Raw genomic sequence first — 18162 nt, 5'->3', positions numbered from 1 at the left:
AGATGTGCAGTGCACCAACGATTTTTAAATATTTTGGTGGCCTCGTCGTGCCTGCATGACCCGCGGGGGTTTAAATCACCGGCAGTCTGTCCATTCTGCTGTAAGGTAAATGGCATCGGCTGGCACATTGATTTCTCCTGCATGACTATAAGTTGGAACCAAGAAGACCTGCATGTTTTGTGTTTAGTCAAGACCTTTAACAATGACCAGGATGACATGAGTTTAGATTCACTTTATCAGCTTTCTGTACTTTAACAATGTGAGGGTGTTGGAGTAGGTTTTGATTTACAATGAAGATTCTTATTTACTTCATTTTCTGCTTGTTTGGTAAAGGTATGTTTGTGTTTCACAATTATACTTATCTATATTTAGTCTCACCAAAAAGATGCTAGAAATAGCGATGCATTTTGATAATATTTTGCAGAACTGCACAAGTAGTTTTGCTGTTTACGATTTAGTTAGTTGTTCAGTGATGTTAGTTAAAAGCCTTCTGTAATTACACCCGATATGACTGAGATGCTTTTACACTTGAGATGGAGACTTTGTGATCACGCTTCAGTATGGCATAATCATTTTGTGTCTATTACACCTTATTCATATATTTGATTAAAACAATGCATGCTATTCAACCCATTTTTTTGGTTTGTGCATTTATATAAATCTACTGGGTTACTTTAAGTTTCTCTTGGAAAATGTCAACTGAAAATTAATAAGCGAAAGAATTGTAAATAATCATGAAAGGGACATGCTGTACAATCTTATTGTTTGGTGCTTTATTGGTACTTAATTTCACCATGTTTTACTTCAATACATGTCAGTATTTAATTTCTTTCATTAATGGAATTGCGCATTTAATTTTCATGAGTCATTGTGTTTATCTCCTCTGAACAGACACAAAGATGCAAGAGTGAAGATGGGGGACTGGAACTTTCTCGGTGGGATTTTGGAGGAGGTGCATATCCACTCCACCATGGTGGGGAAGATATGGCTGACCATCCTCTTCATCTTCCGCATGCTAGTGCTAGGAGTGGCGGCGGAGGATGTATGGAATGATGAACAGGCTGATTTTATCTGCAATACAGAGCAGCCTGGTTGCCGCAACGTGTGCTATGACAAAGCATTTCCCATTTCCCTTATCCGCTACTGGGTGCTGCAGGTAATTTTTGTGTCTTCACCCTCACTGGTGTACATGGGCCATGCCCTCTACCGCCTCAGAGCCCTCGAGAAAGAACGTCAGCGCAAAAAAATGGCATTGAGACGTGAACTTGAGGCAGTGGACTTGGAGATGGCAGAGGTACGGCGCAAGATTGAACGTGAGCTTCGGCAGATTGACCAGGGGAAGCTAAACAAAGCTCCACTGCGAGGGTCCCTGTTGCGCACCTATGTGGCTCACATAGTCACCCGCTCCGCAGTAGAGGTGGGATTCATGACTGGACAATATCTTCTCTATGGCTTCCAACTAAATCCGCTATACAAATGTGAGCGGGAGCCCTGTCCAAATGCGGTGGATTGCTTTGTGTCTCGACCCACTGAGAAGAGTGTCTTCATGGTGTTTATGCAATGCATAGCTGCCATCTCATTGTTTCTCAATATTTTGGAGATCATGCACCTTGGCTACAAGAAGCTGAAGAAGGCCATCTTAAACTTTTACCCACAGTTGAGGGACGATATCGATGACAGCTACTATCCCAACAAATTGAAGAAAGATTCTGTGGTGCATCAGACATGCATCGGGACCTCCACTGGCCGCAAAGCCACGATTGCATCAGCACCCAGTGGCTACAACCTATTGCTGGAGAAACCAACTGATGGATCTGCCTACCCTCCTTTGATTAACCCATCCTCCAGTTTCTTGCCTGTTCAGGGTGATATGCCAACTAAAAATTGCTCTGATGCCCCAAAGTACTCACAGCACAGTCCCACTGAGCACAACAGCAATTCTAACAATACTAGCAGTGACACACGCTCGCCACCTTGTGACTCCATTACACCACCAAAGCAAGAGGAGGGTGACGATTCTGCCCACATACCTCCACATAATAAAGAGCTGGAGTCCAAGACTTCAAACTCCTCAAGCCACCCCAGGGATTCTTCTCACACATCATCTGGTGTGGGAAAGAAGCCATGGAAAGTCAGTGCACCCTGGAATTGCTCGACAGTTGTTGAAGGTAACGTCTCAGACTCTGATTCTTTGGAAGGCGCAAAAGCCAGCTGTCCGTATGCCACTGTGCGGGCACGTACTTCATCCAGGTCTGACCCCAAAAGAAGTAGGCCCACCACTCCTGATTCAATCGAAGAATCCAGCTCAGAGTCCCGGCATAGTCCACAACGATTGTCCCCAAGTCGTCGCACCTCATTGGCCAGCAGTGCCAGTAGCAGACGGGCAGCTCCCACAGACTTACAGATATGACAACAACTTTTAAGTCTATTCACTATTAAAGATTAGTTATTAAATTACCTACATTTCAGGATATTCACATTACATTTTTGGCAAGTTTTTTATATATTTCTGGACATTTCCTTTAAATAATTCATATTTTTAATAATGTTGTTATTTACAGTGGCGAATTCTCAGGGCCAGCAAAGCCTACTCTGCTGGCCTAACATGCCAAATAAATCAATATTTTTCATCCTTTCATTCTCAATCACCTTCTTGCCTATGTATTTTTAATTGCTTTCCACTCTCAATTAATCTACAAACAGAGAAAATCGAAAAGTGTATCCAGTCAGAATTTATTCCTTGTTGCTTACAAGCAAATCGAATGCTCGAAGCAGCGCGTGAGTTTGAGCTCCACCCCTCAAGCCTTCAGAATTTCTACAGAAATCCCTCAACAGTGCAAATGAATGGGCAACTAAAGTCAGATTGTCAGATTCATCAGCCAATCAGATTTATTTATTTGTTCCTGGTGGGTGTGATCTTTAGGATATGTCCCGTTCGCGGCCTTCTAGCTGGCCTTGAGAGACGCAGTCACGCTTTAAGTTACGTAATTCAAGAGCGAAAAGCAGGAGATCTAGCTGACAAGTTGGCTGTCACTTCCACATCACCACTGAGAAAGAGATCCTTATGGATTTAAAAACACGAGATGTTCTGCATGACCGTGTGATTGCTTAATTTATTAAACAGGAAAGGAGGACTGATTTTCACTTCAAGTAAATTGGTAAGTGCTTTTTGCATTGTTATAGCAACATCAGGAGTTTTCTAAGTGTAAATTAGGCTGCTTGAGCATTCAGTGTCGGATCAAGTTTTGAAAAGTAGTGCTGCATTCCATTCAACTCGGAAAGTCGGATTTTACAACTTCCTACTTGGAAAAGTGCAATGGAATGCATCTTGAAGTCAGAATTACAACCTGTAGGCTCCTGCAGAAATTCTCAACTCTGATTTCGCCGAGATGCAGGGGCATGATGTCACACAAACATGTGGACACTCAGGGAGAAGTGATAAACATTCACTTTAAGTAATATCGATAAATTAGTTCGTTTCCACATTACATGATATTAAAGCTTGTTTAACAAGCGCCTGCAGAAACAGGTGTATAAAACTTTATAATCTCTTTTGATAATCGTACACCTGAAGCACAATTGCTAGCCTGCAGCATTGTTTATCGGTTGGGTTGCTAGGAGACATCTCTAATGAGAGTCAAACCTCTGCTAAGCTAACGGGAACATTGCAGTTTTGTTCCCTTAAATGTCATCTTCCAAATATCGGGGGATTGGAATGCATTTATGGTCAGAGATATCAAGTAGGAATATCCCAAATCCAACTTGAATGGAATGCAGCATAACCATGTACCCTGATGAAACGAAATTTATTGCAAGCAACATTTAAATCTCAAATATTATTAGATAGATTTTCCCAGGTATTATAGACCTCTTTGGTAGATTCATATGAAAAATTATGATTTTTGAATGTCTGTTCGGGAGACGTTAATTTCACAAAACAGTCATGCTGCAGTTAAAATTAGGCTTGCTTGAGCATTAAGTGTTGTTTCAAGTTCTGGCTTTCGTGAGTGGACGTGTTTTTAAAATGTCAGTTGGTATTATTAGTTAGCTGCGACATAATGTGTGATGCCCAAAGGCATAGGATGTCTTATTCATTGTGAAGCTGTGTTTTCTTAATGGCATGAATTACACTGAAGGCCTAGACTTTAAATGTACGGCCTGCCACTGGTTGTTAATGTCTAAAAAGCTCAGACATTAAAGTTTTCCCAGTTTATAAATCAGGACAGAAAGACAGAAAATTCAAAAGTGCATGAGCTGTATTTTCCATATTACACCAGTTGACTCTTTTAATGTGTTAAAGTGTTTACACTTAATATAAATATTTAAATATATTGTAGTTGTTTTCTTTACATATCAATTTAAGAATGATTAGCAATATATTTCAATAAAGAGTAGTGACTAAAATAGAGAACAACCTGTTCAATGGATCGTCAGTTTGATTATTTACTAAATTTGAACAAACACTTTCAAAAGTGATTTGTCCTGTATTTGTTACAGGTACATAAACTGGTCACAACAATTACAGTGCAGTCATGCCAAATTTTAGATACTTCTCTGAAAATCCAAAGCAACTTACTGTGCATTCAATGTATACATTTGATCAGTTTGTATGTTCCCTGGGAATCAAACCGATAATCTTGTTTTTGTAAGCGCCATGCTCTACATGAGCTATAGGAACCCATTTAAGGACAATCATCATGTCTAAACAAGGTTTCAACAGTGGGAATATGTAAAGTCTCAGAAAGATATAAAAAAGTAGAAAACATTTTTGCTTTTTGCTAGCAAGATATGAATGGGCAACTGGGCAATCTTTAATGATCATGCACTTTTTACCAGCAGGATGAAGTTGGCTTAGTAACTACCACTGCTAGTCCAATTTATACGTTTGTGAAATGTTCCAGATCCTACAGTGGAAGACGGCTAATAGAAAGTTTAGGCCTGAACGGAACTTTCTATTACATCACTAAATCCAAATATGCATACTACTTGTGTATTACTGTTTTTTTGTCTGTACATCTAAGTCTGATGCCATTAATGTCAGCTTTAAAATGTTGTCATCTCTTGTTACATGTCACACTATGGCTTTAAACTATTTTTCATAAATTTGTAGAACAATTTTGATGAAAAAAATAAATGTTACTTCGTAAATTCTTATTATTTACCAGTCTCATGTTTCTCTCAATTTTAACAACAGTTCTGCTCTAGTTTTGGGAGCTCAAACAATTTCTATTTGAAGTTCTCATAGCACCATCTACTGGACTGTAGGATATATTTGGAATCCTCACACTGAAAATATGTATGACATAAGATATTAGCTACTTAAAGTGCTCAAATTTGAGTTTAAAAAAAAAAAAATTTGAGTTTTAAGAACTGGATCTATTTGTCTCACTGTTTTAAAGATGAAGATTTGTGTGAACAACAGAACACATCAAATGTCCTCTGAACTACAAACTGAGAGGAGGGTTGCTGAGCGGAACCTGCTTTGTCAGACAATTTTTAATTCCCATTTTACTCGAAAACGGTAAACTTTTACTATTTCAAGATCTCTTAAGATCAGATCTCATCTTTGGTTCTAACCACCAACATGTCTACCCCCCCCCCCCCCCCCCCAAACAGTTTAATATCAATATTACATATATAACTAAATTCAAATACATTATAAATTACATTTCAGACAACCCTCTATGTTGCTGAAATTGCTAAAACAACAAGGACTAGGCTTATAGATTAATGAAACGGCACAACGTTGGCTCTGGTCTATCTTGTGACACAATGGTCTGTCAGTGATGTTATTGTCTAAAAGCCCAACTTGTACACAGCCTGTTGTTCACTTGAAAATATGACACACATAGGACCTGTGTGTGCCATAATTTTCATGTGAACAACAGTGTTAAAAAGTAGTTTTGTTAGAACTGTAACCTTTGTCTTAAACAAAATTTACGTTTACCAATAATCTTAGTCAGCATCTCCAGATAATATACGCAGTTTCAGGTGAAAGATTGCAACAAGACACAACCAGTTCACGCAAGTCAGGTGACCACTAAAGCACATGACTTGGAACGATCCGCCCATATTTTTTTTTTTTTTTTTTAATTAGCCCACTTGAGCGACACTTTTTTTAGCCAATCAGCATACGAGTCACCTGACGGCCGCCCAGTCATAATTGAGTGTCGATAATTAGTGGGCGTTTCATCGAGAAGAGAAACGCAAGACACCGAAACCCATAGAACCTAAAACAAGTTTGTTCTTCTCCATTAATATTATAAAGGGATTTTATATGTGTTCACTGAAAAGTTATTTCGTGCTGATTATAGCGCGACAGATGTGCGCTAAAATCGGCCAGGTTTAAAGTAGTTGGGGAGTTTTGTTTTTTTAACATGTCGATCCAGTACGAGACAACGCTGGCGGACAGCTACGGGGTGGCGGACTCGTTTCCCAAAGATTTCGGCTATGGAGAAGAGGATGGCGACATCGAGGACAGCCCTACACCCTCCGATAGCAAACCGAGAATGCTGCTCATGGGTTTGCGGAGGAGCGGAAAGTCGTCTATCCAGAAGGTAGGAGGAAAAGATGGTGTACTAGACTCGCCTCTCTCTGCTGACTTACTTAGCTGAGCAAGTTAAAACCGGCACAGAATCACGCAGTGGCTTTATGTACAACGGGACACCATCAGGCTATTCAGGCGGTCAGAGCCTTCCCAGGTTGCCAGCCTCTCACTGGCCATGGACAAGATAGCCACTAAAACAGCAACCATAATAGCTAGCTACCCAATTCTTATCCAGGGATACGTTTAAATAAAAATGAGACTTGGACAAAATACAGGCTTTACATACATCTTTTGGTTTAGAAGTACATAATGTATGTACATCCCATACATATAGCCTATTCATGTGATAACCGGCATTGATGTGGCACGTGATCTCTTCATATCAAATCCTGAAATGCGTGTTCACGGTTGGTTCTCACGAAATTTGTCAAGAAAATAAAGCCTTCTTTTAAAATAATAATAATAACTTTATTTTTTATAAGCACCTTTTCTTTTTTTTTTGCAATTTAACACAGTGATTCTCAAAACATAAAACCATAACACAAGGTGAAAAAATAAAAAATTCACAAAGTAGTAAAAGCAAGTCTATACAAATGAGTTTTTAAACGAGACTTAAAAACAGACAGATTCAGCAGATCTAGTATCCCAGGGCAGGCTGTTTGATAATCGCGGGGCCTTCACTACAAAAGTTATATCACCTTTAGTTTTGTGGATCTGGATCTTGACAAGATCTACGAGGTCTAACTATTTTGTGAGGTAAAAAAAATAAATATAAAAAATGCTATTTTGGCGCCAAACCATGTAATGCTTTATATGTAATTAATAAAATCTTAAAATAAAAATAATAATAAATAAAATGAATTGGTAGCCAATGCAAGGAAGCTAAAACAGGAGTAATATGATTAGAAGACCTAATTCTTGTCAAAAGTCTAGCTGCAGCATTTTTGCAGTTAAAAACAGGGCATTACAATAATCTAGGACAAAATAAAAGCATATATAAGCTTTTCTGTACCCATAAAACTCAAAACATGTCTCACCTTGGAAATGTTCCTTAACTTATAAAAAACAGAACTAAACGAACTTTCTGACATGATATTCAAAATTTACATTTGTATCAAAATAGGCGCCCAAATTATTCACAACCTGCTGAATATTTGAAACCACCTGATTAAGTGCTGACTCAATCTGACTTTACAACAACCTCTTTTTTTATTTTTTTTATCAGTATTTAAATGAAGAAAATTACATGCCATCCAGTTTTTTTTTTAAATCTGCTGCTATACAAGCTTGAAGAACATTTAAATTAGTCTGATCATTGGGACTCAATGACAAATACAACTGTAGGTCATCTGCATAGCAATGAAAATGTATGTTGTATTTTTGAATCAGAGAACCAAGCGGTAACACGTGTGTATATATAGAGAAAACAAAGTGGGCCCTAACAGGGATCCCCGTGAAACACCACAATTTATTGTTGAAGAGGAGGACATCTCACTACAAATTTCCTGTTCAACAAGTAGGAAACAAACCAATCTAAAGCCTCCCCAGATATTCCCTCCTATCTCTTCAATGTATCAATTAAAACTTTGAGGGCCATTAAGATTTATTTTTTTCACATTGACAAAATTTTATATGAATGACAGTTAGGCACATTTTACCTCCAATTATTACAGCAATGCTAAAAAAAAGATGGCCATTATAATATTCTCATTACCGCAGTGTGAATTATTATTATTATTATTATTATTATTTTAATTGTACATTTATTTAGACCATAGTAGTTCTCCCTTGGTACTGCCTTTCATTTCATACCACAAAAATACATTTTGACTTGCCCCTCCTTTTCTTTTAAAAAAAAAAAAGCAAAAATCGAGGTCACAGTGAGGCACTTACAACTGTACAAATTACAATTGGGCCAAAAAACGTTAAAAACAGTTTCAAAGGTATAGCCACAATACGTAAACAATATACACATTAACACAATTTTAGTGTGATAAAATCGCTTACTAAGCTTTTCTGTGTTAAGTTAATCCAGTTTTACAATTTAGTTGCCACCACAATGTTACGTCGTAACCCTAAAACAACTGTAAAAACTATTAAACAACTTAACAGCTCAAATAATACCCCAGTTTTAAAAGAAGAATTAATGTAAGTGCTTTAATAAATTTATAAGCTTCACATTTTTGCCTTTAAAGGTGCTATATGTAATATGTTTACTGTACTAAATCATAAAATGAACATAGTATGTCATTAGAGAGTTAGGAAACATGCTGTTGAAATACTGGCTTCTCCGATAACAATGCTACAGCCAGTATATTCTACTTTTAAGTTTCCATTCCGGGCTGAATTTGTGTTATGTTTTGGCCTGTGTGATCCTGCCCACTGCCCACTCACCAATAGTATTTCGACACCGCCAGGTTGCCAGATATGAACAAGTTTGCAGGCAAACAACACTGCGTGCTGCAACCATGGAAGCCAGCAAATGAACTGGATCAGAGATAACAGATTCCATACATTGTCACAAATGCCTGGAATAATCTTTTAAAGTAAAAATATCTGGACATTTTGCTGTTTATGGTAATGAGAGTTGGGGGTAAAATGTAATTAAGTGTCCTGAAAATAATGTTACAATGCAAAATATCCTAATGGTCCTAATTTCATATATATATATATATATATATATATATATATATATATATATATATATATATATATATATATTTTTTTTTTTTTTTTTTTTATTAATTTGCCCAAGACATTTTCTTCACAGATTTCGTGACTGTTTGGTTTAAGAATCTGGCAATACAGCAGTCATTTGAGCCCTCTTAGAATTAAACCTTGCAAGCTCTTCATAGGCTGTGAAGCATGTGACTGGGCTTATAGTTATGTTTCACTACTGTTTGACTTTATTATGCTCCCATGCACTGGAGTTGAAATGAGCCACTTTTAAAATTATTTAATGTTTGGAATGCAATATCTTTGATTAGGTGGTGTTTCATAAGATGTCCCCCAATGAGACCCTCTTTCTAGAGAGCACCAACAAGATCTATAAAGATGACATCTCCAGCAGCTCCTTTGTCAACTTCCAGATCTGGGACTTCCCTGGACAAGTGGACTTTTTCGATCCCACCTTTGACTATGAGATGATTTTTAGAGGAACCGGGGCCTTGATATTTGTCATCGATGCACAGGTGAAACGGGGAAATTCAAACCCTTGACTCTAATTGCCGTTTGCACCCAAATGACATAGTAGTTTGGTCAATAATTTGAGTAATCCTTTTCATGAAAGAGTGAAATTGCAAGTACTGATCAGCTTTGATGTAATGTATTTTTTTTTTTATTTGTTTTTTTTTTGGTTGGTTTTGTTTATTTCATATTTGTAGGGGAAAAATTTTTTCATGTAAAATGAAAATTCTGGTGACAATAAAATGTTTGTTTCAAAATGAAAGTTGATTTGATACAAAACATTCAGTTGTCATCTTTGGTTTCTATCATCATAATGTCAAAGAAAATGTTTTAAGCTTTTTTCTGTAGAATTCCTCTTCATTGAGCCTATAGAGAAGCAGTTTTTTTTTTTTTTTTTTTTATAAGATGTTTTCTGTTAATTTGAATGGCTTAATTGTTATAAATGGTTAGCTTGTTTTGGTCTTGGCATAGAGTCCAGACTTTCTGGTTTTAATTAAGTATTGTTTGGTATTGAGGCTTAGCTTACTGTCTCTTATTGGCTTTAGGTAACAACAGGTACAAGATTGCTAGACACCCAATTGCTGAAACGGAGGCAATGTTTACTGCATAAATGGAATATATCAGAATTTTTTTGTCAGCTGTTCAGCATCACTTTTAGCTGAAAGTGTATTATAAAGGATGTGGTTGTGGAGGCCTGGGTAGCTCTGCGAGTAAAGACGCTGACTACCACCCCTGGAGTCGCGAGTTTGAATCCAGGGCATGCTGAGTGACTCCAGCCAGGTTTCCTAAGCAGCCAAATTGGCCCGGTTGCTAGGAAGGGTAGAGTCACATGGGGTAACCTCCTCGTGGTCGCTATAATGTGGTTCTCGCTCTCGGTGGGACACGTGGTGAGTTGTACGTGGATGCTGCAGAGAATAGCGTGAAGCCTCTACACACGCTGTGTCTCCGTGATAACGCGCTCAACAAGCTGAGTGATAAGATGCGTGGATTGATGGTCTCAGACGCTGAGGCAACTGAGATTCATCCTCCGCCACCCGGATTGAGGCGAGTCACTACGCCACCACGAGGACTTAGAGCGCATTGGGAATTGGGCATTCCAAATTGGGGAGAAGGAGAAAAAAAAAAGGATGTGTTTGATTAGACCACAGTTTCTGTAGAACTGCTGCAGTATTTGTGGAATTGTAGCAGTCTGTGATATAGGAATTTGTATGAAGTTATGTTTTTATATCAAGAAGAGCAGTTTAGGTTCTTGACTTCAGTTTGGGAAAGCAAAGGTATTTTCTAACATCAATTGTATTTGTAATTCGGTGTTGCTTTTTATAAAAAAAATATGTATTAAATGTAACTTTAAATGTACAATTTGTTTAACCTGGCCAACCACTGTCATGTATGTTGGTTATAACTATACTGTTTACTACAGGAGTCAAAATTGCACAGATCTGAATTTGTGAGTCACAGACCTATGGCAACTCACGGCATGCTGCATATTTCCTTTGTGTCACAGGATGACTATGTAGAGGCCCTCAGTCGACTCCACTTAACAGTGTCACGGGCCTACAGGGTCAACCCTGAGATTAATTTCGAAGTGTACATCCATAAAGTGGACGGTCTGTCTGACGACCACAAGATTGAGACCCAAAGGGACATACACCAGAGGGCTAATGATGACCTGGCCGATGCCAGTTTAGAGAAACTACATCTCAGGTAAACATGTGTTATATTTGCATCTTTATCTCTGATACTGTTTATTGACTTACATGGAGTTAATGGATATTAAAAGATCCACTCTATATATGGCCCACTATTTTTGGGATCTGAAAAACAAGTACAGAAAGCTAACACTGGTGTATAGATGAATAATGAATTTATTTTTTATTATTATATTTTAAAATGTGACATTCTCAATGGTTTCATTTAGCTGAACATCTAGTTACTGTCTTAAAAGATGTTTCTGAACTGAAAACTGTTTATTTGGTTTTAAAAATTTGATTTATGCTTGAAAATGTTACATGGAAAACTCTCTTCCACGGTTATCTATATCCAACAAGGCTTTTCCTTTAAACTGGTTTATTTTGTGTCACTGAAAGCGGAGAAATCATTTTTAGTCAGAGCCACTCTAGTGTTGACATTATGATGGGTATAATGGACTTTGTGTCGAAAAATTGTTCTCTAAGGAAACCACCATGTTAGTATTTCATGAGCCAAGTTAAATCTCAGTGATTATAGACATTTGCAATATTAATTGGCTTATTAAAATTTAAAAGGGCTTAAAGAGTGCCTCTTATGGCTGGATCAGATCAAGATTACATGGTCTTACTGCCATCTTCACTTAAGCGAGAGTATCTCATGGTACTCCACTGAATCTGTAGCTAAAACACATTTGTAAGTTATTCTGAATAAGAGTCTGATAAATGTATGTTTACAGCATTTTCAGAGGATTTTTTTCATTTACATTGTTGTCTTTGCAGGCATGTTTTACTAAAGCGTTTAACAAGAAAATCCAGGTTTTTTTTTTTTTTTGGATAAGGAACCAAATTTCTCAATGCTAAAACGGTTGTTTTTCAAGAAATTGAAATCTAGTATTAAGACAAATGCATGACGTGCCAGCAATAATGCAGTACAGATACAGTTGTATCAAGTGCTATTAGAGTAGTGTTTGGATGTGTTCTTTTGTTTTTGGGGGGAGGGGGTGTCAACGCCCACTTCCGTGGCAGAGGTCACCGAGGTGGTCAAAGAGCTCCGAAGTGGCAAGCCACCAGGGGTGAATGAGATTCACCCTTAGATGCTGAAGGCCTTGAATGTTATTGTGCTGTCGTGGCTGACACTTTCTTTTCAGCACTGCTTGGAGGCTGGGGGCAGTACCTGAGGATTGGCAGACAGGTGTGGTGGTTCCCATTTTTAAAAAGGGGATCGGAAGGTGTGTTCCAACTATCGAGGGATCGCACTTCTCAGCCTATCTGGGAAAGCTTATGCCAGGGTCCTGGAAAGGAGAATCCGGTTGATTTGTTAAACCTCGGATTGAGGAGAAACAATGCGGATTCCGTCCCGATCGTGGAACAGTGGATCAGCCTTTCACTTTGGCGTGGGTTCAAGAGGGGGCGTGGGAGTTTGCCCATCCAGTTTACATGTGTTTTGTGGTCTTGGAGAAGGCATAAAACTGTGTCCCCTGGTGTATCCTGTGGGGGACACTGCGGGAGTATGGGGTACCGAGGCCGCTAGTGCATGCAATTCGGTCCCTGTATAACCATTGTGAGAGCTGTGTCCGCATCCTTAGCATTAAGTCAAGCTTGTTCCCTGTAGACATTTGACTCCAACAGGGCTGTCCTTTGTCACTGATCCTGTTCGTGATATTCATGGACAGGATCTCAAGGCGCAGCCGAGGTGGCGAGTGTGTCTAGTTTCGGGGCCTTAGAGATTGCATTCCTGCGATTTGCAGACGATTTGGTCCTGATGGCATTGTCACTCTGTGACCTCCAGCGTGCAATGTGGTGGTTTGCGGCCGAGTGTGAATCGGTTTGGATGAGGGTCAGCACCCTCAAATCTGAGGCCATGGTTCTCTGCCGGAAAAGGGTGGATTGTCCTCGTTAGGTAGGGAACAAGCAGCTTCCCCAAGCAGAGGATTTCAATATCTCTGGTCTTGTTCACGAGTGAGGGGAATATTGGAGCATGAGATCAACAGGTGGATCGGTGCTGTGGCTGTAGTAATGCGGTTGCTGTATTGGACTGTGGTGGTGAAGGAGCTGAGCCTGAATGCAAAGTTCTCAATTTACCAGGTGGTCTGTGTTCCAACCCTCATAAGCGGTTGAAGATGGAGTGATGGATAGTTAATAGGAACCAATGAGGCCAGGGATTAGAATCTTCAGCCCTGCCCAGGAATTCTTAAGTATTAATTACATACTGAAGCCAAAACAGGGAAGAAGAAGCTTTTTTTCTGCAGCTCTGTTTTGTGAAACTAGTGCAGTTGAAGAAGTATTTCAATGTCTCGTGAATAACAAGCAAGGGTGAATTGCAAGCATTCTTCTAGGATGTTCTGCATACTGTGACAGTATCAGATTCTTCCATGACATTTGCCTGGTAATGGGAATTGTTTAAGTGCAGAAGATTGCTTTGTGAACATTGTCTTGTTAATTGAGAATTAACGTTTATTATGTAAGGCTCCAGTAAATATAGAAATTAGACTTCCTTTTTTGAGCAGCCATTTAGCTCTTTTTGCCTCTTTTCATGGTGTCCTAAAATGTTTAATTATTTTGTATTTGTAATAATTGACATCTATTTCGAACACCTTATTTTATAGTTCTCATTCGTAATCTCAATTGTTAGTGAAATATTCAGTTTGTAGAGAGCTTTTTTGAGCAAAGGATGATGTGGATGTTTTATTAAAGCAGAGGCCGCTATCAAACACTGCAGAGCTATTTCTGCTATTTCTGTTCTGCAAGATTCTGCTGTCCTTTGTCTTGATGACTGTTTATTTGGCAACAGAATTGTCTGCATAAACTTGATCACAAATGGGCTGCATTTCCACTGCAAGGCATAATACACAGATCCGATGTTATATTTTGACATGTGTCCCATTTCTGATTAATTCAGAACAGACCTATCTGTCATGTAACAGTGGTAAAAAAAATCTGAATTGAGAGGAGAATTGGATACAAGTGTTTAAGTGTAGATCAGATGGTATCAGATTTAGAATCACATTTAAAGAGGTCCAAATCGGATGGGAGGATATATCTCATATATATTTTTGCTGTTTACACAAACACAACAAAATTCGATCTGTGAACGATTTTGTTGAAATAAATCAGAATTGGTTGACGGCCATAGAAACAGATGGGTGGTACAGTCCAGTACTATTTGTAAGTGCAAAGCTAAGATAAATCATTAACTGCCATTTAGGTAGCAATAGTTCTATCATTTGATGTTTGTGTAGAACTGCGGTTTCACACCTTGAACATTCTGTTTGATCTAATGTATTTAGTTTCTCTTATGTCCTCCACAGTTTCTATTTGACTAGTATCTATGATCACTCCATCTTCGAGGCCTTCAGTAAAGTGGTGCAGAAGCTCATCCCTCAGCTTCCCACGCTGGAGAACCTTCTCAACATTTTTATATCTGTAAGTGACTTGACCTCAAGACTCAATTATTCTGGTTCCAAGTGGGCTAGGCTACCTTAATGATGGTCATACATTTATGTTTGGTATATATTTTCATATGTCATTCAATTGGTACATTATTCTGATGCATTTTCTAAACTATGTAGACTGCCATTATGAAGAATATGCAGTGTTTTTTGACAGATGGTAAGAAAATAGTTCCATTGTGTGGGGGGAAATGGCTTTTTGCTTTCTGTAAATGCAGTCATGCTCATGCATGTTTTATTATGTTCTCACTGCTGTAAGGTCCCATATCAAAGCCTGTAGGGCATTATGTAATTTGTGTATGTGCGTTTCTCTGCTGATAGAATTCAGGGATCGAGAAGGCCTTCCTGTTTGATGTTGTCAGTAAGATTTACATCGCCACCGACAGCTCACCGGTGGACATGCAGTCCTACGAGCTCTGCTGTGACATGATCGATGTGGTCATCGACGTCTCCTGTATTTATGGGTGAGACTTTGTATATTATAGGTACTTGTATTGGAGTACATGTATTTGGATATTGGTATTATCTGTGCTGTCTGTACTTTGTGTCTTCCAGTGTTGGAACTGTGAATTCTATTATGTTAATAATGTACATTATATCTATAACAATGTGAAAAAGTTTTTACTTTTCATTTGCACTGTTAATAAGTAAAAAAAGGTCATAACAGGACATACGTTTGTAGAAGATGTTGTATTTACTGGGGTCATGATACAAAAATGTCTATGGTCTGTACCAAAATCAGTAAAATTTCATGATTTTCAATACCAATTTCAATACCACTGCAAACGTTAAAGGGGTCATTACATGCCTTTTTTTATTTATTATTTTTAATATGTTGTTTGAGGTTCACTTATAATTTTAGTACAGTTTTTTTGCACAAAAAACATAAAATACAGTTTTGTCGCTGTTTCTCCTTTAAGACTTGACAGCCCACTGTTATGATTGGCTCTCAGCTCTTGATCCCTGCTCTCTCCTTAAATTAAAGAACAAAGAAACAAGTTACAAGCAATTAGAACAAATAGCTTAAAAACTATTTAAGTTTTATAGATACGAGTTGACATGTTCGGTTTTTGGCATGAGTTTTGTCAATGTAACATTTGTGAGTCTGTATTCTGCAGATTAAAGGAGGATGGCAGTAACAGTGCGTATGATAAGGAGTCTATGGCTATCATCAAACTCAACAACACCACAGTGCTCTACCTGAAAGAGGTCACCAAGTTCCTCGCCCTGGTCTGCATCCTGAGAGAAGAGAGCTTTGAGCGCAAAGGTAAACCACAATGATTCTGTTATGTGCTCCAAATGAGAGCTTTAAATTCTTGTAGCAATGGTTCTCTTTAATGCTCTTTTCCTCTCGTTGTGCCACAGGACTAATAGACTACAATTTCCACTGTTTCCGGAAAGCCATTCATGAGGTGTTTGAGGTGGGCATGTCCACCCCAAGGACAAGCAACCGGCCAACTGGCACCCCTCTTATGAAGACTGTTGCCTTAAATGGCACCCCAAGGAGCACTGTGTAGAACGATAGAGACAAAGAAAATGAAGAATTGAGTCGAGGATGAGAGGATTTCTGAGTATACCAACCATCATTTCTGCTCCGAAAATCTTTATAAGCAAAAGACTTGAAAGTCACTGAAGTAAACTTGCTGCAGTGGGCGGAGGCTGATGCTCAAATGTAATGTGGGTAAGCTTGCAAAGCTGCAGAAGGGAAAAGGCACAAAAGATGATGGAACAGTTTTTTGTGACTTAAAGTCATTAACAAACTGTTCCTCAATATGAAAATAAAAGACAGCAAACAAGCAACAAAGTGCAAGTCACTGAGAGAAAAAAAAAAAAAAAAAAAAGCGCAGCAAGAAACCTCTCAACCCATCTGGCTAGAACTGCCTGGCAGAATCTGGATGAATGCTGTATGATATACTGCTGGTCACTTTAACAGTAGCCAACTTTAAAATGCATATGTGGTTTACTCAAGTGAATGTGGAATAATTTGTGGTGCACCAATTTGAAGACAACTTTGGTTGAACGTACACCAACACTTCTGAAGCCTTATGCAGTGGAGGCCTGCCTGATGCAAACCCCTACTCCACACGCACACTCAGTCACCAAACTGCGCCTGTATTGTGTTTGAAAAGTTAACTAAAGTGATTGAAAAGGGATTGAAATGTGGTTTTGAGTATGTCTTTTGGTTGTGGTAGTGGAGACTCTGTGTGTGTGCATGCATGTAAATGTATATGCATTGGAGAGAATGGGTGAGTGTGGCTGTACTTGCATGCACAGGTTCATGAATGGGGCCTAGATGGTGTTATGTCACATGAAGAAAGTGCTAATGACTCTGAAGATAAAGAAAGAGTTGTACCGTTCCATTCGACCTCTGGGACACTGTGATTGCACTTACCTCAGAGGATGTCAGGGATACTAACTAATGAAATTTAAACTGCTATGCTGGTCAGTACTGTTGCTTTCCAGTTCAGTTATATGGCATATTTGGCATGTAGCTCATGCAATCTGAGGACTTTGTAGGGTGAAGTTCAATTACTTACATTCCGGTTCTGTGGTGCCAGTACAGTTTTGCTCTGATTAAAACTCTAATCTTTGCTTTTACTCCTCAAATCACGAATCAGCTTGTTGTTTTGAATTTAAGAAAATGTGCTGTAAAATAAAGGATAGCTGATGTGACGGGACATTGAATCCGTTAAATCCATTCCAAGCATGTCTATAGAGATGCTTTATATTGTCTGCAAACAGCTGAACCTTTCTAATTTTGTGGATGGTGGATAAAAGCACTACCTAAATGAGATGGCAAGTGGGATAGAACACAAACGTATGTGCCATTTAATGATTATCGGAAGACATCTTTGTTGCTTGCTTGATCTTCAAGCTTGCTTGTGACTACATATAGTACAAAAAGTATGTATGTCTTGAGTTTTTGCCAAAGGTGTCACCCTTCACAAGAAATAAACATATACACACACCGGAAACAGTGTTCATGTGTGGTCATTGGCTTGTCCGTGCAGCCCAGATAGAGAGATTGTAAAATTGATATCTTGTACCTCTGTTTAAAGGGACAGTTTACCCAAAAATGAAAACTTCATTTCTCACCCTCATGCCATCCTAGATGTGTATGACTTCTGTGGAACACAAAAGAAGAATTTCAGCGCTCTTGGTCCTCACAATGCAAGTGAAAGGGTTCCAAAATTGACACAGAGAGCAGAATATAAGTAATCAATTCGATTCCAGTGGTTAATTCAAATCTTCAGAAGCAATATGATATGCCACCTACTGGCCAGGGAGGAGA

At 38.6% G+C, this 18162-nt stretch overlaps 2 protein-coding genes across 2 annotated transcripts; both read left to right on the top strand.

Moving 5' to 3' along the window:
* The first annotated feature begins 194 nt into the window (after window positions 1-194).
* Window positions 195-5109, top strand: LOC127453312 (gap junction alpha-9 protein-like). The gene is made up of 2 exons (XM_051719636.1): window positions 195-333; window positions 892-5109. Exon 2 carries the CDS (start codon window positions 914-916, stop codon window positions 2408-2410), a length of 1497 nt encoding a protein of 498 aa, XP_051575596.1. The 5' UTR covers window positions 195-333; window positions 892-913; the 3' UTR covers window positions 2411-5109.
* A 1087-nt stretch (window positions 5110-6196) lies between these two features.
* LOC127453323 (ras-related GTP-binding protein C-like) lies at window positions 6197-17845 on the top strand. The gene is made up of 7 exons (XM_051719652.1): window positions 6197-6557; window positions 9535-9738; window positions 11238-11437; window positions 14730-14844; window positions 15192-15334; window positions 15989-16137; window positions 16236-17845. The coding sequence occupies exons 1-7, from the start codon at window positions 6378-6380 to the stop codon at window positions 16385-16387; spliced, it is 1143 nt and encodes a 380-aa protein (XP_051575612.1). The 5' UTR covers window positions 6197-6377; the 3' UTR covers window positions 16388-17845.
* Window positions 17846-18162: the final 317 nt, after the last annotated feature.

Source organism: Myxocyprinus asiaticus, chromosome 15 (assembly GCF_019703515.2).
Source record: "Myxocyprinus asiaticus isolate MX2 ecotype Aquarium Trade chromosome 15, UBuf_Myxa_2, whole genome shotgun sequence".
Taxonomy (NCBI): domain Eukaryota; kingdom Metazoa; phylum Chordata; class Actinopteri; order Cypriniformes; family Catostomidae; genus Myxocyprinus; species Myxocyprinus asiaticus.
The sequence above is the reverse complement of the archived record's forward strand: the minus strand, read 5'-3'. Positions and strand labels throughout refer to the sequence as shown.

Bases quoted from the DNA above. Each gene is read 5' to 3' on its own strand.
- LOC127453312 (XM_051719636.1), top strand. From the start codon at position 914: ATGGGGGACTGGAACTTTCTCGGTGGGATTTTGGAGGAGGTGCATATC.
- LOC127453323 (XM_051719652.1), top strand. From the start codon at position 6,378: ATGTCGATCCAGTACGAGACAACGCTGGCGGACAGCTACGGGGTGGCG. The intron at 9,739-11,237 runs GTGAAACGGGGA...TTTGTGTCACAG, and splicing joins TATTTGTCATCGATGCACAG to GATGACTATGTAGAGGCCCT. The intron at 15,335-15,988 runs GTGAGACTTTGT...TGTATTCTGCAG, and splicing joins GACGTCTCCTGTATTTATGG to ATTAAAGGAGGATGGCAGTA.